Source organism: Bemisia tabaci, chromosome 3, assembly GCF_918797505.1.
Source record: "Bemisia tabaci chromosome 3, PGI_BMITA_v3".
Taxonomy (NCBI): domain Eukaryota; kingdom Metazoa; phylum Arthropoda; class Insecta; order Hemiptera; family Aleyrodidae; genus Bemisia; species Bemisia tabaci.
In genome coordinates this window covers 20,990,803-21,012,317 of record NC_092795.1, presented here as the reverse complement: position 1 = coordinate 21,012,317, position 21,515 = coordinate 20,990,803, and the positions used below count along the sequence as shown (strand labels likewise).

The following is a 21,515-nucleotide window of genomic DNA, read 5'->3' as shown; positions in this document are numbered from 1 at the left end:
GGACTATTTACAATGATTATGGTAAATATTGTCCCTGCTTTGCAGCATCCAGAAGGCACCATTGGGGCAAGAGATGGAGAAGGCCATCAAAATTTATTCTGGACAATACTGTGGTTTCCTTTTTTATTCAAACTTTTGGTGAAATTCTCAAGCAGATCATTATCATTTAAGTGTTTTTTGATGAGTATTTTTGAAAACAAGCAATGAAAGAGAAATTGTATTATTCTTCTTAAATTACCGAAAACTTGAGAGAAAAATTGGAATGGTGAAATTAGACCTCCTAAGTAGAAACAATAATAGATCATGCCTTTATGCTCATAATTTCAATGTGACTAACTTCAAACCCTAGTATTCTATGCTGAACTTTTATTGAAAAAACCTGAAAAAATTTGGCTAGGGTCTTCTACTACATGAATTCGTTACTTATTTTGATCAAAACTAACACTGGGCTTACTGCCAAAGCCTGAAATTCACTCCTGCTTGACTGACAAAACTTGTTAACAATTACCACGATTTGAGTTTCCTACGAACGAGATGCATTAAAATTACAGACTAAGTTTTGCTTAAGGAGGCCACCCTACGGAAAAGAGCTCTTCGTTACCAGCAAAAGAAGTCACCGATTTGCTGCGAGAGCTCCCAATGCTCAACTTCAATTCACAATCGTGCAGGGTCAGACTGGCTCGCATCTGAGGGCGTAGACCCTTGGCTGGTTAAAGGGGCAAAATGTGATATTTTCTGATGGGGCATCCCCTCCGTGGAGAGGGGTTCAGCACAAGTTTACGCTATTTTCAGGTTCAAAGTTTATTAATCGTACTGAGTAAAAATTGTAAAGTTGAACGTATTGAAGTGACCGACACACTTCTAAAATTTAAGAAAACATAAAAACTTAAAGCCACTAGACGCATCCAAGCACCATTATTTCCACGAAAACCGCGTCAGTGCTGCGGTTTACACGAGCTTAAGACGTGGGTCTAAAAATCCATCCTAAAGAAGAATCAGACAAGAACCTGAAAAAGAATGGACGAGTATCAACACAGCCGACGACAAAGAAGACGTATTCGGGCCTCTTTTTTTAACTTTTCTCCCTAATCTGAGCGACACCTCATTGGCAGCATATAGCAGAGCATTGAGAACTCACGCTTCGCGTCATCGCGCGCCTTCAAGTTTTCAGATGCAGCACGGACGTCCATCAAGTACGAATAGTTGTATCTCAGCGCCGTCGTAAACGCGCACCCTTTCCCTCCCTCCACATCTATATTGTGTTTGTTTCCGTTTGTCTTATTCGTAATGGTGCTTCAAGCACTACGTGAATAACACAGCCGAGGGTAGGAGAGATGTGTTCGGGCCTCTTTTTTAACTTTTCTCCCGAATCTGAGTGACACATCATTAGCAGCATATAGCAGCGCAATGAGAACTCACGCTTCGCGTCATCGCGCCTTCAATTTTTCAGATGCTGCACGGACGTCCATCAAGTACGAATAGTTGTATCTCTGCGCCGTCGTTAATGTGAATCCTTTCCCTCCCTCTATTTCCATGTTGTGTTTGTTTCCGTTTGTCTTATTTGTAATGTTGCTTTAAACTAGAGCGGGGCATTGCGAGTTCACGACTCACGTCATCGCGTCTCACATTTTTCATATTCAATCCATCTTGCGAGAATAGTTGTATCGCGTTTACACTTTAGATGTCTCTTTCTTTTGAATTTCGAAATAATTTAAGGATAAGTTTGCCCGAGATATGCTATGGTATGTCCAAATCAATAGCCATTTTGAAAAGGAAGAAATAATATGTTTAAAGGTCTCTCATGAGGTCTAAAGTGTGCGTATGTCTAAAAATCGAACCGGCTATCGCTTCTACGGGAGTTACACATAGCGAATGAAGGAGGGGGATGATAAAGCGCCTGTATGTCAACAAAAAGGTGACAATTTCACAGAAAAGTGTTTACGCTTCAGAAAGTAGTTCTTAAACCTCTGTTCACAACTATCATGCGTAAAATCACCTCTCTTCACCCCTAACTCTCTCTTCTTCCGTTCATTTAAGACATTTTTCGCATATATTCTCGGTTGTAATTTTTTTCTTCCTCTTATTTTGCTATCTGTCAGAAGGGCGCGTTTTTGGCGCGCCAAGGGGGCGTATCTCCCAATGGCAGATTGGCCTTATGGCCAGTCCGAGCCTGCAATCGCAAATCAATAGTGTAACTAACCACTTCTTTCAAATATCATGCTTCGCATCCCCTTTGTCTGAGAACTTAAAATCGCGCAAAACTTGAAGTATTTATTTTAGAGCATAGGAGTCGGGCGCAGACTTTACTAATGGTTTTGGTATTATTTTTAACGGATTCATCACTGATATTGATAATTTTCAGTGAAGCTTTGCAACGGGACAACTGTAATGCAACTTCTCGCTTCTTTTTTTTGTCATGTTTTGAACTAAGAATTGGGCAAAATGTCACTGTCATTCTTCTCGCGTGTTCTCATTTTCATTTCAATGCTAATTCGTTCATCCTTTATCCTGAAAAATGGACTGCCTCCTAGGATTTTCAACCTTTTGCCATGTTTTCCTCCTTTTTACCCGAGCCGGGTAATTTACTCCTCTACTGATGATATAAATTATTTTAATTTCAAAGATACAAAACGTATACCTCTATTTAGGAGTTTTCTCCTTCCTGATTGATTTATTTTTTGAATTGGCCACACTATTGGAAGAAACTCATTGCTTGAGACAGAAAATACATTCAATTTAAATTTAATAAAAATCTTCATTAGCATTATTTAGTACTATTCACGGAAGCTTCTTTAAGAGCAAAATATTTCATCCACAGACGACTGAAGCATTATTTACAGTTTCTTTGTGTTATCAAGTTATGCCCTTTTATCAAATGTTTCTTTTTTTTTGGGGGGGGGGGGGCAACGAGTATTAAATAAAAGGAAAGAAAATACTATGAAGATTAAACACGATTGAAACCTGATTAATATTTTTTTAATTTTGTACCATAATCAAGAATAAAAGGAAGTGATCCATAACCATGACTTGTATTACAAAAGTTTTGAATATTGTGACTGTTTAAAAAGAAAGTAATATTAAAAAGAAACAAAAAATCGATGTAATTTTCAATTAGCTCGAACACAAGGGCTGGTTGCCCTCCCCCCCCCCCCCCCCTGCTTGCATGGCGCCTTACACTGGCGCCTAGATATCAGCAGGGCCAGGGCGCCTAGAGTGATGGGTCTTCTGTCCTCTTCGAAATGAAACTAAACTAACCGACTATTGACCCAGTGAGACAAATCTTGTCTTCCGTATCAGTAAAAGTGGGCGACGGATTCGATCAGATAAAGCATGTGATCGTATATTCCGGATAATCGCAATTTGATGCATGCTGCAATGAGGGGAAACGAAGATATGAGAGATACGGTCGGAGAAGGTGCGATATCAATGAGGGGAAAGGCTTTCTTCACTAACATGACTTCGAGCCCGGGTAATCTCCTGTGGTCATCTGAGTCATGTACGGCGGGTTACGGAAAACTATTTTTCGCAGGAATAACGATCCCGCTTGTACATGGTGTGATGTACCAAAAAATGCACTGAAGGAAGTAGGTTCATACAGATCAATTGGTAGCTGTATGCAAAATTATTCTGAATGGATTAAGTCAGGAGCTCAAAAAAAGAGAGCTCAAAAGTTTTAAAAATTGTATAAATCCCCCTATATTTCACACCGATGACGAAAAACTTATCATCGATATAATCCTGCCACCTGAACTCCACCTTTTATTAGGCGTCGTGAACACTTTGTTCGAGCACATGGCTCGAGAAAATGAAGAGGATGCACTGAAATGGGCATCTCATAGACCGAAAAATGGGCCTTTTTTGGGATTTTAGGGATGTTTTGGGCTCATTTTTTCCCCATTTTGGCGTGAGTTTGAACATAAAAGACAAAAAATATTTTCAAAGCTCTTCCGGAGCTCCACCTGGGCCTACTGCGTGTTCTTGGATTAGGAAGCCCCGGATTGACTCGGGACCAAGCGCATTCGATTTCTCGCCCGAAATTACCTAGTGATCAATACCCATGACGGCACTGGTTTCCTCAGGCCAAAATGGGGAAAAAATGGGCCCAAAACATCCCGAAAATCCCAAAAAAGGCCCATTTTTCGGTCTATGAAGCTTCGGACCGATTCAGGACCCTGCTCAATCGATTCCTGGTCCAAAAATACGTAGATTTCATCATACATGTACCATTTTGCATATGCACAACCCATCGGAATTGAATCATTGATCGTTTTTGAAGGCCATTTTAGCGCCAAACACACTAAAATCGATTTTATTTTCGAAGAGCTCGACAGAATATTTTCATTTTAGGCTTAAATGACTGTGTATGCATCCTACTTCAAGATCCCGAAGGTATTTTGAGTGGGCAACACCATTTTGTTTACCTCCCTCTACCAGGTTGCTTGCGACGCGTGAATGTAGCTTAACCTCCACAGATTAACAAACCGTCGAGCAGCCACGCGAAAAGTCCCATACCTACATAGAGAAAAAAAGGAGGTATTTGAATATTGAGGTTTTTTTACCCTGTTACGTAGGTCTGTACAACCTGGCCAGCGAAATTCGAAATTCGAACTATGAAAAATTGACCATAATTTCCGATTTTCCGAGGTGTAAAATACACAACTCAGCAGAAGAAAGAAAGAAAAATCGATTCGATATTTCTAGAGATAAATGTATCGATACGGACGATATATCAACGTTGAAATATCGATACAATATTTTGGCCTAAAATATCGATAGTCTGGTGGCGCGGAGCGTCTTTGGGGGGAGGGGGGGGGGGGGGTTGGGCGCGTAGCGGCCAGTCGCCAGACGATAGAATATCGCACCCGAACTGAGCCTTAACTCGAAACGCTGATCAATGTTCCCACAAAAATGACGCGGCGCAACGGCTGCGGCACACGCCGGAGCGTGACTGTAAGAGGAGGAAGGGGGGAGGGAGGGCCCCCTTCGGCCCTGGGCAGACCGACCATGGCGAGAGTAATAAAAACGAAAAACTCAAGTTCACACGTGCAGAGCTCGAAGCATTGGAGCCAAATTGGTCTGTTTGTTATTTAAGGATAGTGTCCTGGCATAAGTTTATTTAAAAAACAATTAAATAAGAGGAAGGATTTCAACCCTGAAAAATGTCCTCCTCTCTCCGGGACCACGGACAGAATGTGACCCTGGGATCTTTGTCAGTTTTGGTGAGCACAGTTACAGAGATGGACCATTTTTTTTAGGGAGCGAACAAATCAAAATTTTGAGCCTTAAGTTGGTCGCAACCATATCCGGAAGTCGTTACAGTGACATTTTTGTGCAATATGCTTCTGTGGAAAGTGCAATACTTAATGAATACTTTTGACAAATCGTGTTTTTTCCGGTTTGCGCTTCAAACGTGATTTATTTGTGGAGTGTCATACGTTCCTTTTTGAATTGAAAAACTCGTCAGATGCATTAGGTAATGGAGTACAGAATCTCTCATTTCTTAACGCAGGGGGCGGCAAATTTTGCATTTTTTTAAAATGTAGGTTTAAAAAAAATCGGATTCAGAAAAAAAAATTACAAACGAGAAAGCGTCTTTCGGTGACACAAGAGACAGCACCTTTAATTAGTCGAGTTAAGAGAGAAACTAAACACGCAATTTGGCATGGAACTGTGCAGCAATGATGATGAGGACTTGAGATAAAAAGGAGAAGCCCTCAGCGCGGCGCGCACGGTGAATCGAGTCAATGAGAGAGGTCGGAAAAAATTTGGGAACTTAAAACGCTCATAACTCCGTTTATACAAGAATCTAATGTTCTGCAAGCTGTTCCACTGGTTTTCTCGTGATATTTTCTTCCAGTATCACCCCTTGAACTTTAAAATGTGACGAAATAAACATCAACATTTGCAGTTTTTGTCAAAAATTTCATGTCCGACCCCTCTAATTGACTCAATCCACTGTGCGGCGGTCGGCGTGAAACGCATAGCGCCTACAAGACCGTAGGAATACTTCACGCATTGCGCCAAACACAGTGCGGTCAGCGCGGCGCGCCGGTGGAAGTTAAAATTATTAAACCACATTTATGTTTGTTCTTGCATAATTTTTACCTTCATTTCTTACAAATGGAAGGCCTTGTTCACACATAGATAGGTTTACGGAACTTAACTTTCGCGCAAAGTTCCGTGCGAACTTTTGCTAGTAGTGAGGGGCATAGTGTCCTTTCTTTCAATTTTTCTTGTTTTGCCGGTTGAAACTGCGGGTGTGATCCCTGCGAAACGTCCCGGGTTTCTTATTATATTTTACTAGGGGGCTACGACCCCTGGCCGCTACGCGGCCCAGCCCCCTGAGGGCGCTCCGCGCCATCAATGGGCCGCTTCGCGGCCCTATTTTTACCCTTCTTCCAGTGTTAGTTTTATTTTTCCCCTAAAAAATTACGATATGAGGTATACTTTACTTTTAGAGTGAAAAAATTTTTGGTTTTGATGAATAAAGAAAAAAATTGTTTTTTGAAGTCAAAAGGACGCGTTTTGAAATGACTGCTTGATGAAATTTTGCAGTAAAACAACGAACAATGATGATCAGGTAATAATTAAAATAATCAGGGGTCGGGGATCGAACCCACACCGTGATCAAAGCGGACGCATCCGACATTTTAAACGACTCGGCCACCGCTCGTATGGAGGCAAGAAGCGTGCATCTTGTGTAGATAAGTACTAGGGGGCTACGCCCCCTGGCCGCTACGCGGCCCAACCCCCTGAAGGCGCTCCGCGCCATCAATGGGCCGCTTCGCGGCCCTATTTTTACCCTCCTATCAGTGTTAGTTTTATTTTTCCCCTAAACAATTACGATATGAGGTATACTTTAATTTTAAACTTTACTTAAAATTACTTTAAAATTAAAAGGACGCGTTTTGGAATGACTGCTTGATGAAATATTGCAGTAAAACAATGAACAATGATAGTCAGGTAATAATGAAGATTTCATGAGTCGGGGATCGAACCTACACTGTGACCAAAGCGGACGCATTGGACGTCTTAGACGACTCGGCCACCGCTCAACATGAATCAGTAGATGCTAATCTTGTGTAGATAAAAGTGTAGAGCTGATGCGCAGGCTACCCAACTACTGCGCAACCTCCTCGACCATTGCGCATCCTCCCGCGCATAGCGGTAGCAGTACCGGAGCATTCTGTAAACTCACTCACTTTTATAACGTGATTTTAAAAAAACCTGAGTCCTTTTTCCAAAATCTGATTGCAGCGGGCTCATCTAGGGCCTATTACCTGTCGATTTACGCAAAAATCATGGAAATCGGCCCGGTAGAACGCTCAAACAAACTATGACAAAAAGTATACATTTACATTGTTTAAATGGGAGAAGTCGCAATTTTACCACGTAATATAAAAAAACCTGGGCCATATTTTGAAAATCTGAAAAGAGTTGGCTTATCTAGAGGCAATTGCCCGTCAATAGCCGCAAAAATCATGAAAATCGGCCCGGTAGAACGCTGGAACTAAGCGTTACCAGTTTCGCAAAATTAGGAGGTCTCGGAGCTTATAGTATACAGGGTGCATTTATTATTATAATACCGGTTAAATACTCGACTTTAACTACTTTATCTTCCCGCGCAAACTAGTCGCAGGACTGTATGAGCCCCGTCCCGTGGAGACGGTAACTGGGAAAAATCCCAGAAGTTTCATTCCTGCGATTCGAACTTGGGACAAATCCCATGAAAACGTCCCGTGGAGACAAGGCCTTATACAATTGAGTGAATTTGCGGAATGCTCCGGGACTGCTACCGCTATGCGCAGGAGGACGCGCAGTGGTCGAGGAGGTTGCGCAGTAGCTGGGTAGCCTGCGCATCAGCTCTATCTACAGGGTGTCCCAAAAGTCCGTACCCCCCTCGTAACTTTTGAACGGTTAGAGATAGAAAAACGAAACTTTGGGAATGTTTCTACCTTAAAGGGGTCCATCTTCTAGGGGGGTCAAAATTTTTGTCCTCCCCTCAGGGGGGGCGCGGGGGCCCCCAACTTTTTTTTTTCAAATGGTAACCCCTATCTTGTGATACATCATTAGAAAGAGCATAAAAAACTAAGAATTTTGGCGCAAACCGCGAATCAATATCTTAATTTTTGACAGAGTTATGATAGGTCCAAGGTCAAATTTGACCTATTTTCAAAAAATCATATCTCCGGTTCAAATTATCGTAAAGAAAAAAATAAAACGGGAAAATTTACCAAATTGTAAGCACTTTCAAGTAAAAATCACAGAAATTACTTCAAACTAATTTTAAGGGGGGTTTCGGACCCCCAAATACGTCATTTTAAAGGTCATACGATATTCTCGCGAAATGAGCCAATTTCCCCTTACTTTTCCTCAACATTATCTTAGTAAGTTCAAAATTAGTTCAAAATTGCGTTTTGAAGTCCCCAAATTTCGAGCAAAGTTCAAAAAACGAAATTTAAGGTAATTTAATTCAACCATTTAAATTTCATTTTTTTTTAAAACTTTGTTCGAAATTTGGGGACTTCAAAACGCAATTTTGAACTAATTTTGAACTTACTAAGATAATGTTGAGGAAAAGTAAGGGGAAATTGGCTCATTTCGCGAGAATATAGTATGACCTTTAAAATGACGTATTTGGGGGTCCGAAACCCCCCTTAAAATTAGTTTGAAGTAATTTCTGTGATTTTTACTTGAAAGTGCTTACAATTTGGTAAATTTTCCCGTTTTATTTTTTTCTTTACGATAATTTGAACCGGAGATATGATTTTTTGAAAATAGGTCAAATTTGACCTTGGACCTATCATAACTCGGTCAAAAATTAAGATATTGATTCGCGGTTTGCGCCAAAATTCTTAGTTTTTTATGCTCTTTCTAATGATGTATCACAAGATAGGGGTTACCATTTGAAAAAAAAAAGTTGGGGGCCCCCGCGCCCCCCCTGAGGGGAGGACAAAAATTTTGACCCCCCTAGAAGATGGACCCCTTTAAGGTAGAAACATTCCCAAAGTTTCGTTTTTCTATCTCTAACCGTTCAAAAGTTACGAGGGGGGTACGGACTTTTGGGACACCCTGTAGATAGAGCTGATGCGCAGGCTACCCAGCTACTGCGCAACCTCCTCGACCACTGCGCGTCCTCCTGCGCATAGCGGTAGCAGTCCCGGAGCATTCCGCAAATTCACTCAATTGTATAAGGCCTTGTCTCCACGGGACGTTTTCATGGGATTTGTCCCAAGTTCGAATCGCAGGAATGAAACTTCTGGGATTTTTCCCAGTTACCGTCTCCACGGGACGGGGCTCATACAGTCCTGCGACTAGTTTGCGCGGGAAGATAAAGTAGTTAAAGTCGAGTATTTAACCGGTATTATAATAATAAATGCACTCGATTGACAATTAGACACATTATTTTAACTAAACAAACATTAACAATGTAGTAATGAATAAAATATCGCACAATTCGTTTTCACTTCTTCTTCTTCTCTCACTGGGTCCTAGGGGTAGAAGTACCATACATGGTACTGGGAAAAATATTGCTTAACTCAATATTTTTCCCAACTTCGTAAGTGGGATTTTTCCCTGGGACAAATCTCGTGAAACGGCTCGTGGAGACAAGACCTAATGTGATTTAAAAAAAAAAAAACCTGGGTCCTATTTCCAAAATCTGATTAGAGCGGGCTCATCTAGGGCCTATTACCTGTCGATTTACGCAAAAATCATAAAAATCGGCCCGGAAGAACGCTCAAACGAACTATGACAAAAAGTATAAATTTACATTGTTTAAATGGGATAATTTGCAACTTTACCACGTAATATAAAAAAACCTGGGCCATATTATGAAAATCTGAAAAAAGTTGGTTTATCTAAAGAGACTTGCCCGTCGATAGCCGCAAAAATCATAAAAATCGGCCCGGTAGAATGCTGGAACTAAGCGTTACCAGTTACGCAAAATTAGGAGGTCTTGGAGCTTATATATATGATGTGTTTCTTTTCATTATTTGCGGCCTTAGTCCCGTTTTAAGTTGTTTCTCTGTTACTGTTTCGGGCCGATTAAGTTGTTTCTTATTGATGCTTCGAAACGAATGAGAAGGGGGCGGCAAAATACAGGTGGCCCATAGGCAGCAAGTAGGTAAATCCGGCCCATGGGCGGCAAGTAGGTAAATCCGGCCCTGTTTTGTAAATGAATTTTGAGTCAAATTTACGCGAGAAATTGATTTACCAAGATTATTTTTCTTAATTAAAATTAACTTTCTTTTTAATACAGTTTTTACGTAAATACATTTGTTCGTAATTTCCAATACTTTTTACGAAATTTTTATGTTCATTTAATTGTTATGTAAATTTGACTTCCTTTTCCGACTTTTTTCTTTTTTCGCGTTTTTCTGTGACTTTTAACAATTTTAGACTTTCTTTCCTTACTCTAGTAAGGCTCTAGTCGTCAGAATCTATCCTGAACGACAACTTACATTCATGGAAAATAAAGCTTTAAATGTTCCTGACCATTTTTTACCATCCAAACTCACTAGAACACATTGTACAGGTATATGAAAAATTTGAAGAGCATCGCTGTCAAAAGCTAAGTTCTCCTTCAATTTAGCTCTTTTTGTATGGTCTACGGGTAAGGACAAAACTAACTGTTTTTGCTAAACGCTTACTGTTTTTTATTCATAAAATTTGAAAGTCTCAATGAAAGCAAAGCTATGTCCAATCACAGCTAGCTAGGTATTTTTATTTTGAGACTGCACATCTTAACTTCTCCCACTTTTTCAGCCGAATCATTTTTTTTGGGGGGCTAGATTTTGGTTGGTGCAGTAACGCTGATGGTTATTTTTAGAAGACTATGATCAGGCCCGCCACATCCCATCTTGGGCCGTGGTACCAGTTTCCTGGCCCGGGCCCCTAACACAGAGGGGGGTCCGGGGGGCCTCCCCCGGGAAATTTTTGAAATTTAAAATCTATTTGGACGCATTTTGAAGCTCTTATGATGGAGATTTTCCATCAATTCCTGCAGAATAATTACGCCTTTTTTTTACTTTCAGCACCAAATACTTTCCAATTGTTGCATTCAAACCATCTATAAATTTTTTTTTGAGGGGGGGCAGATGATACTTTTCAATTCTAGGAGAAGCCGGGCCCCCTAGACTCCCCCTTCGTACGTCTATGGCAAGGGAGTTGAGCCATTGAAGTCGAAGATGCCTAGACATCAGGAGCCCATTAGCATCCGACAATGGAAGAAAATGAAACGCAGTTACTAAAAATACCATTCTACATATACTCAAAATCTTGAGATTAGATAGAAATCTCTAAAAAAGTAAGACAAATTTTATAGTGCCCTAGCGTGTTTATGAAACTTTAGGGTAATGTTTTCACTTTTCCTTACGAGACAAGGGTTACACATGAATTTGTAGTGGTTTGTCACCTGCGTCACGGGCCCCTCCAGGGCCCGGGCCCCGGTACATACCAAGGACCCGGTATCCCCCGCCATGTGGCAGGCCTGACTATGATGGTGAAACCTAAATTTTCCAATGATATTTTATCAGCATAGTAAACTCAACCACGACTTCAATCATAAATAATTCCATTTAGCGAAATCAAGCTGAAAGGCACAAGTAAGGGTTCATGAAAGTTGAAGTCATAGCTCAACATTATAGGGTAGGTTCAAGTAACTTTTAACGTGTTTTAGACTTTTTTTCTTACCGTAGACCCTGAAAACCACTTGAATTCAAGGAAAATAAAGCCTTAAATGTTCGTACCCATTTTTAAATGTCAGAACTCACTAGACCACAATATATTCATGATAAATTTGAAGAATATCGCTGTGAAAAGTTGAGTTTTCCGTAGATTTAGCACTTTCCGTATGGTCTTTAAGGTAACGACAAAAAGTGCTAAATCGAAGGAGAACTCAACTTTTGACAGCGATATTCTTTAAATTCATCATGAATATAATGTGGTCTAGTGAGTTCTGACAGTTAAAAAATGGTTATGAACATTGAAAACTTTTGGTTCAATGAATTGAAGTTGTCGCATAGGGTCCATTAGCGCTAAGGAAAAAAATTCTAAAACTTGTTTGAACCAACCCTATAAATAGTAATAATTAATCAACATAAACATCAACCATTACTGATAAATCATCAAAGATCCTATTGGGCGAAATTCAGCCAAAAAGCACCAGTTTGGAGTCTTGACATTTTGGCCACCGTTGGTTGCTTATTTACGCTATTAAACTGTGACTCGATGATAAAGAATGCCATATGGCGACATTGGGCCGAAAGGCACCAGTGTGGGTTCTTTACATTATGGTCACAGTTGATTGCTAAACGCTACCAAACCATGGCTAAATGATCAGAAATTCCATTTGGCGATACATGTTAACACTCTTTGAACATCTGAGGTATGAGTTCTGGAAATTTTGGCTATACTTGGTTGCTAAACGCTACTTAACAGTAAATGTTCAACAGTGACTTGATGATAAAGAATGCCATAGGGCGACATTCAGCCGAAAAGGCACCTGTGTGGGTTCTTTACATTATGGTCACAGTTGATTGCTAAACGCTACCAAACCATGGCTAAATGATCAGAAATTCCATTTGGCATAATGGAGATGTTGCATGTGTGAGGAATTTGCGATTTGACTGTTGAATCTTGTGTAAAAGGTCGCGAGAAACACGATGGTGCCACTGGTTTTCTCTGAAATCATCTCCAAGCTCAAAAAAAAGCACTCAAGTTGAGGCCAAAATGGAGGGAATATCCCACCCTACCCTGAGAGTCCAAGTCTAGATCAAGACCAACTCTCCATGCAAAGATAGGGAGCTAATACATTGACAGGGCTAGCCAATTTATCTGGGGACTCCAAAACTGAAAACACGGCAACCCTGCTAATGTATTTGCTCCCTATCTTTGCATGGAGAGTTTGTCTTCATGTAGACGTGGACTCTCAGGGTGGGGTGGGATATCCCCTCCATTTTGGCCTCAACTTGAGAGCTTTTTTTGAGCTTGGGAGATGATTTCAGAGAAAACCAGTGGCACCATTGTGTTCCTCGCGAACTTTTATACAAGAATCAACAGTCAAATTGCAAATTCCTCACACATGCAGCATCTCCATTGGGCCAAAATGCACCGATATCAATACTTCTTCGTATGTTACTTGGTTCTCCTATATAAAACCATGGTAAGGCCGGTATGGGCGTACACCTGTCAATTGTGGGCCTGTTCGGCAAACTCGAACATACGAGAGATAGAAACTCTCCAAAATATTGCACTAAGAAAGATAGCCCAAGCTAGATGGTATGAAAGAAACGTGGATATTAGAACGGAACTTGGGATAGAACGCCTGGAGGTTTTTGTCTCTTGTATGTACGAGAGACACGAAGAGCGTCTGGAATCTCACCCCAATACTAAGGCAATTAAGCTTCTGGATTGGGTCGGGGAGACCAGACGTCTTAAACGCAGGAAGCCCCACGAGCTTCACACACCAGACTTTAAAAAAGTCTGAGCTAACACACTTTTCTCGCTAGGGACCAGATCCCACCTTTAGGGCACTGCTCCCTTCTATCTACGTCGATAAGGGAGCACCCCTGCGTTAAAAGACATTCTGTCTATTAAATTAGCAGATACCTTTTAAGTTACTCATTGCTAGGCTTTTGCACTTTTGCCACCACCATCTCATGTATCTATTCAATAATTATCACTTGCTGTAATCTACCTATAGCCATGTAACCCTGTAAATCTTGTAAATTCCGTATTAGCCCCCAACTTCATCAAGTTTTTTTTTTTTTTTTTTTTACTATGGCATAATTCTTTTATACTCTTCAACTTTACCCCTAGTTTCATTTTCAGTTTTAGTCTAAGTATAATCTCTATAATCTTAAGTTCAGCTTCCCAAAGTACTTATTAAATCTCTCAGTTAAATCAAAATGTAAAAAGACCCATATTAGGGTCTAAACATTCCATTGTAAATACCTTAACATGTATTTTACTGAATAAAAAAAAAAAAAAAAAAAAAAAAAAAAAAAAAAAAAAAAATATGTTACTTGGTTCCTCGAAAATTCTCCTCTTGGACTTAGCCTAAAAGTGTGGACATTTTTTAGCCTCCGGCGAAACCTAGAGTCTATACGGCTTCGCCGCACGACTAAAAACCTGTAGACACCCTGTATCCACTTTACAAACATGTTGTACAGCTTATTTTTTTTCTTTGAAGATACTTTCGCCTCCAAGGACTAAGCGCTATCATTTCATTACTGTCAAAACATAAAATGGACCGAGTTTAACAGAAAGGAACCAAGCCACATCAGCTATTGCCAAATTCAACGAGGCAAATTAATTTTTTACAAAAGAAGGTTTGTGCGGATTCCTTTGAAAATTTCAGGGAATTTGGTTAGTACTATGCAGAAAATTCACTGACATTTGCACAAAAATCCACACAAACGTTTTCATGGAAAAAATTAAATTGCCCAGTTAAATTCGGCAATAGCTGATGTGGCTTGGTTCCTTTCTGCTTAACGCGGTCCAAATGGGAGTGGCAAGATTGCACTACTATCACTACCTCAATGGCAGGGAAATAGATCAACTTTTAGGGGGCTATGGAGAATCACTGAATACTGATCGAAGGAAACTCCAAGAAAAACCCAAAATTGCACAAACCTGAATTACAAAAGGATATTCCCATCAAACAAACATGAAAAAATAAAACTTAAGGGTGAAATAAAGAGTGTAGAGCTTTGATTGACAATGGTTCTGAAACCTTACAAGATCTCAGGTATCGTACAGGAGGTGAGAGGGTGAGAAAAATCAATATCAACAGAAGTAGACAGCCATGTCCAGTTCAAACTTCAAATTGGACATTATTGAGAAAAGGGGACCTATTTAAAATGGAAGATTAAACAACTAAAAGTCTATGGTGCTTTAGTCTATATATATACTTTTTCACTGAATTGACAGTGAATTCACCTTGAGGATGGACAGTTTTATGACATCCAATCAATACACATTAACTCAGCTAACACCTCATTGCATTTAACTCATCAGCAGCCGGATTGTTGAAACTTTAACTGGCTATATCGGCACGATAAGACAAAACATAGCCCTATCTGCGCCGTGTAATATATCGATTTTCGATTCTTGTCGTGCCGACATAAATTTCAACAATCAGGCTGCTGGCATTGACTTAAAATGAAGCACTGAGAAAAAATGTTGATGGGTAGCTTTGACAGTGATTCGGGTTGTCTTCTAGGTTAAAGTCAAAAATTAAACATTAATAAGTAAAAGGAAATTGAATAAAAGAAGAAAAAAAACTTACTTTCATCATCTTGGATTTTGCTGATGTCCAAGAGCGTTTTTTGAGAGATATCTTGGATTTCAGTGTGGTTCAAAAGCATCCTCTGAGAGACATCTTGGATTTTGGTATCACATAAATGACTTTTGTACAGATAATCCATGTTTTGTGTAAAATAATCTGTTTGGTTTGAAAATTGCGTGGTCTCATGCAGGAAATTCAAGCTTGAGCTGTTAGAAGCTTTTGACAAGTTTAATTTTCGTGACTCTCTCCTGGCTCTGAGGAGGGAGCGTCTATAAAGTTTGCCTGTCTCCAAAACAAAACGGTTGGCTGTTGCTGGAGCATTAATGCTCATGTTGGAAGCAGTTGTATCTCCCATTATCGAAAAATTCATATTTGAGGTGCCCAATTTGGAATGAGCCGCCAATGAGAATCTCGTATTCGAGTATCTTTCAATAATGGTGTCTTCTTGAATTGTTGCCATCTGTACATAGAAATTCGGTTCTTTTTTTTGGTGTTTACTGATAGGAATCATAGGAACAAAGGGTTTCTTAAAACCATCATCATCTTTACTTTTTGGAGCGATTAATGTTTCTGAATTGCGGATGGTTGAGGTATGACAAATTTGTTCCGTTTCGCTTTTTCCTGAAACTGAGTTTTCAGTTACATCACAGGATTGCCCTGACTCTTGAGTAGATATAATTGAATCTAAGGTGTCACTTTCCTTTTGTATAGTTTGAATTTTACTCCTACAGCTCTGTGTTGACGATTGTGAAGACTGGGATTTTACATCGGGGTTTGAAGATGAGGGTGAGGAACAACTGGAGTTACTAGATAGAGAAATGTTTTGTAAAGATGTTTCGATATGACTCAGGGCGTTGTTGGTATCCTGTGAAGATTTGCTACTTATTGAACTGATTGAAACATTGGGCAGACTACTTGAGGAAGGCGATTCTCCGGTTTCCAAGTCAGAAGAATATGATGAAGGGGATGCTCCTATTTCACTATAAGAGGTAGAGCTGACAGATGCGTTAGGAGTGCTCATAGCTAGGACTGAAGACTTCTTCCTCTTACTTGACAAGCTTGTTTGCAAAGGGGAAATATCAGACATTGAATCAGTGGATAGCGATAGAACAGAGGAGGGCGATTCGGTCTGGTGGCTCAATAGAGATTTGGTGCTGTGAGTTTTTGAGCTATTTGGTGAATCAGCAAGTGAGGTGAGAGAAACATTTTCACTGATGGAGGAGCTCTGCACGCTTGTCTTTAGAGATTTTGATAGAACGTGTTTCACCAGGTTACAATCCTTGATTGATTTCTTCCTGCCACGTCTCCTTGTTGTAACATTCTTGAAAACAAAGTCGTTCCGTTGACTGGCCTGACTTTCATTTAGTTCAGAGGTATCTTTCATACTGGTGCAGGTTGATGTATTTAACTCATTTTCAGAACTTGATAAATCCAGAACTCTCCCGGTTGAAGATTTCTTTATAGGACGTTTTGCTGTTTTCAAAGCTGCGCTAGGCTGTAGAAGATTTTTATCTGATGTGGGCTGACGTAATCTCTTAGTTGGAACATTCACTGATGGGGTAGGGGGTTTGACCACTATAGGAATTCGGCAGCGCTCATCAGATGAAGCTTTTGCCTCATTTTCACATTTCTCATTTTTTTTTGTCCGTCTCTTTTTCTTGCCTCTCTTAGTGGAGCTTACGTGGTAATTTTCTTTGTCTTCTTCTCTTGAGGAAAGTACGGTATTTGACTCAACTGATGGAGAAAAGAACTCATTTTCACTTTTGAGGTAAGGGGTTCCTTTTTCCTGGTCACTTGATTTTTGGTTTGATTTTTTCTTTTTCTTCTTTTTTTTCTTCTTAGCATTTTGAGAGCCTGAAATAAAATGAAGAGGGTGAATACAGCCATTCATTTGTAGGACAGAGATAACAAAAAGAAGCAGGAGAAAAGTTTATCAATCAAAATTATCCTAAGAGTATACAATTGTAAATTCCCTGACCGCTGGTAAGAGTTTGCTGTACTTCAAGATAATACTGGATGAAAAATAAGGCAAATCTTCAAACACTATTTTTGGAGATTCTAGGGCTTGTATAAGTGATCTGAATAATCTATAGTCTGTGAAATTCATTGGAATGAGGAATCCATGGTAAAGTTATAGAAGGTGAGTTGGTTGCAATCACCTACCTAAGTACTCATGTCAAGCCGTTTATTCGTATTTTGTTCAAATTATACATATTTGTAGTTCAAATTTTGTTAAATGATTAAGTTTCTCATGTGGTTTCAACTAGTGATTTGTACATGCATTAGTTTGTTTTTTATGACTTACTGTTCTCTCATGATGGGAGAAGTCCCAAAACACACAAGTGATAAAAAGAAAATATGGCAACAAAATTTTATACCATTTTCAAAAATTACAGTGTTAATTCCTAAAAATACAACCTATTTTATTTTGCTGCGGTAAAGTTATGTTGTTGACAAGATGATAAACATCAGAAGCTTCAAGTCAATGAGCCATCCTTCAAATGGGTTTTCAAAAATTTCAGCTTAGAGCAAGAGCTCTTCATCTCAAGAGAGGACACTTCAAAGAGCATTAGACCTCTTTTGTTAAATTAATACTTCGAAAAAGGCAGGACAAGGAATTTAAAAGATGGAGAGAAATAAGTACAATATATTTCGGAAATATAATGCATAGAATGCGGTAACAAAAGAAAAGAAAAAATTATTCCAAACAGCATTCACTCACCGGGGTCATCACTGGTAGTTGTGAGTTTGTATGCATCACCACTTTTGCGGATTTCATTTTTTTTAAGCTCTATTTCCGAGTTGAAACGCTCAACTCTGAAAAATGACACAATTTAAATTAACAACAGGTAACAATGGCAGATGCTTTTCAGGCTAAAATAATGGGTCTGTGAAAGTTATACTGAAACAAGTGTAGCATCTTTTATTTTCTTTTGCTTCCTGATACTAGAGTACCTTTACAGACAGAGTATGGCCATTCGTATATTTTTACTACAGGAAAACTGTTCCGCTTTTTGATTGGTCAACGAGTTTTTAGGCTTCATGATGCTCTTAGGGCCGTAAATAAACAAACAAGATGGCGACTCTCTGTATCATTGATAAGAAGCTAAAATTCGACAATAATTTCACTCACACGGCAGTAACAATTTAAACTAGCATATCTGTTAAAGCGCCTTTCACCTTTATCACAGGAGGATGTAAGATGTGCATAACCTCAAACTTCCTTGCTGATAACAGCCATCTTGTTTGTTTATTTACGGCCCTAAGAGCATCGTGTCAGCCTATTCGCTCGCGACCAATGAAAAACCGGAACAGAAATGGCCATACTCTGTCTATAAAGGTACTCTACCTGATACTGCCGATAACCTCGAGAATTTACCAAAAAATCACAGATCTGTTGGAGGATTGAGAATAGTTGTAAACAGTGGCATGGCGTGCTCTGAGATATATCGATTGATCTGCCATTTAAGCCTATGGAAAAGGATCGATACGCAGGGTGTTAGCAGCAAACACCTTAATAATCGATTCTTTACCATAGCTTCAAATGGAGAAATATCGATAATCGGTCCTCCACGCCGCGCCACTGGTTGTAAACTTTATTTTTGTCCAGAAACTCTGCAACATCTCAAGTTTTTAATGTGAAATTCTTACACTTGCCTTGCAAGGAAGGGTGTAAAAACTTTCAAATAATGAGGCCAGCCGGGTCGTATACTTGTCATGTGACATGGGGCAACCCCCACAAGAACAAGGGAAAAACGGGGAAACCCTCGCAAGAACGGGAAAACGCAGGGGAACCCTCATGAACACGGCACTAAACAGGGGAATCCCATGCAAAATACAGTATTTCAGCGGGTGAAGTAGTCTGCTTCTTTAAGTGTGTGGCGGCTAGCCACCACTCCGCCAACCAGCGCAGCTCATTGGCTGGAGCTGGACGGTGTCATGGCTATATATAGTCGTGTGCTCATCACACCTGTCAGTCCGCTCCCGTACGTCAAACGGGACTCACGTCGTCGCACGTCACCTCACAGCACGCAGCGGACATCATGCAGCCGGCCGGCTTGCTCTTTCCAACGGCCCTTCTTAGGGCCACCAATCACTCGAGCACCTCTCATGGCTTAGTCCATAAGTGCTTATTGGTTTCTTTCGGTAGGCAGCCTTCTCCACTTAAAAAATCGGACGGAATTCCATGAACACAATGAAAATACGTGAAATTGATTAGATTTAAGGAGATGCTTCATTTATCAATTGCTTACAAATATTTTTCTGACAAAATGAGTAGGCTAAGTTCAATGAAACTATCTATAAACTTGAGTCACAGTATGCACTTACGATCCAGCTGAAGACAGGCTGAGCTCTTGCAGGAATCTCTGACACAGTGACTCATCTGGTAAAGCCACTAGAGAATCATCTTTGTTTGAATTATCTGAAGGTGAAGGGCTCGACTTGGAGGTAGCCAACAGGGCGTCAAAAATAGAGACCGGCGAGGAAGGGCTAGGCTTAGGCGCATCCCGCAATACATCAAAAGGATCATCTTTCAATTCGATTGGTTGCACAGGTTTCTTGCTGGAGTAGGTTTTAATGACAGTTTTCATGGTGCTGAAAAATTTAAGAAAAAATCAAACTTACAGGTTAGAACAAAACCAACTTTTAAGCAGGGCAAATGCTGCTTCACGATGGACATCTAGACAAAAAAGGATTTATTCAACCAGTCCTGGGAGCATCTAGCAAAAAAATGATATCATACTTCTGGCATTGAATTAGCAGCCATTCCATGGCTAAAGCAGAAAGGTGCAGTCTGAAAATTCCAAATTTACGGGAGAGCTACAAAACTCAGTAATTTCCACATGCATGTGAGCTTGATAGGGTCCAAAACTGGGTATAACATTTCATAGGATAGTTTCCTCAATCTTTCTTTCTATGGATGCAGCATAGAATAAAGGAATATAGACTGACATAACTGCGAGCTACGCTTTTGGACCACTATGGATAATTATGAATTTTCTGCACTGAGTGCCTTAGAGAGAGATAGCCAAAAATTGCCTACCAACCCTCGCCACTATTTAGCAAAGGTTTTCACGCTTTACTTTCCTAGCAGACTGAGCCGCGTACACGGGTTCAAAGAGTGATGACTCATTGGGAAAGGTCAAGATCCCCACATCACTGATAGCTGCTCTAAGTCACTTTCGCAAACTCGATCCTCAACTTCAGGGGGTGAAGCTGACCTGCGCAGTTCTGTAAACCTTAGGCTCGAAGCTCAAGGTCATCGTCAAGAACCTGCTGATTTTAGAGTTTCTTCCTCTACACCATATGCCAGCAAAGGTAACGCATACAGCTCCGAGATGATACTGCATGGCATGACTGCAAGGAGTGTTCAAACTCCTGATCATAACTGACATCCGTCAGTCATCAGTTAGTACCTTCAAAAAAAAGTTGAGAGTGATAAAAGTCCTAAATAATAGCTGACTAGATGAAAGGACCATTCAGATTTTGAGCATGAAGCATAGTGATGGGCGTGAAAGTGAGAATACGGTTTAAAAATTGCTAGCTTGCTGTTTGGACAAAGAACAATAGATCCTAACCTCAAAACTAGTAAAAACAGGAAAAATGCTTCAACGCAAGACTCCCAGTAATTGTAACAAATCAGTAATGAAATGGGGTGGAATCTTACCAAGCGTGTGCGAGTTGCTTCCAATTTCCATCATTTTAGAAGAGAGAAAACGAAGAGAAGTTTGAGTACCAACGGATACTTGGAGACGCTTCTGGCTTCTGCCTTCTGCTTCAGCTTCTCGACGAGACAGGAGGGAGGGAGAGGAGTGGACACTGCGGCCTCAGAGAAGATACTTGATACACGATGCACTTGCAAGATGTAGTCGCGAATGCAATTATAGCACGAGAAGAGGGGAATGACGATAAATATCTGGCAATGAGGGGAGAGGAAAAGAAAACTTATTCTCTGCTCCCTAGACTAAAAATTCTAGAATCACTATTACTTTCGGTAAGTATGAACTCTCAACTCTTACCGTCTACCGTCAGACCGTCACCGTCAGTCACCGCAAGACCAATCCACACAGGTCAGTTATTGCGCAGCTTTTTTGAAATCCACTCCCCCGCCCGGCCATAACTCGCAACACTCATTGTGACGTACTATTGAGTGCACCCATAAGAAATACATTGCAAGCACTCAATAGTACGTCACTGCGCAGTAGAGTACCAAAACTCGTCC

General features: G+C 40.3%; 1 protein-coding gene across 1 annotated transcript in view; it reads right to left on the bottom strand.

Moving 5' to 3' along the window:
• LOC109029964 (solute carrier family 2, facilitated glucose transporter member 3) overlaps positions 1-21,349 on the bottom strand; it is a 75,506-nt gene extending 54,157 nt beyond the window's left edge. Inside the window, exons 1-4 of the mRNA XM_019040667.2 lie at positions 20,961-21,349; positions 19,622-19,888; positions 18,015-18,109; positions 15,293-17,146 (exon numbers count right to left, since the gene is read on the bottom strand). Coding sequence (XP_018896212.2) covers positions 15,293-17,146; positions 18,015-18,109; positions 19,622-19,884 — 2,212 coding nt within the window. The 5' untranslated portion in view covers positions 19,885-19,888; positions 20,961-21,349. The remainder of the gene's footprint in view (positions 1-15,292; positions 17,147-18,014; positions 18,110-19,621; positions 19,889-20,960) is intronic.
• Positions 21,350-21,515: the final 166 nt, after the last annotated feature.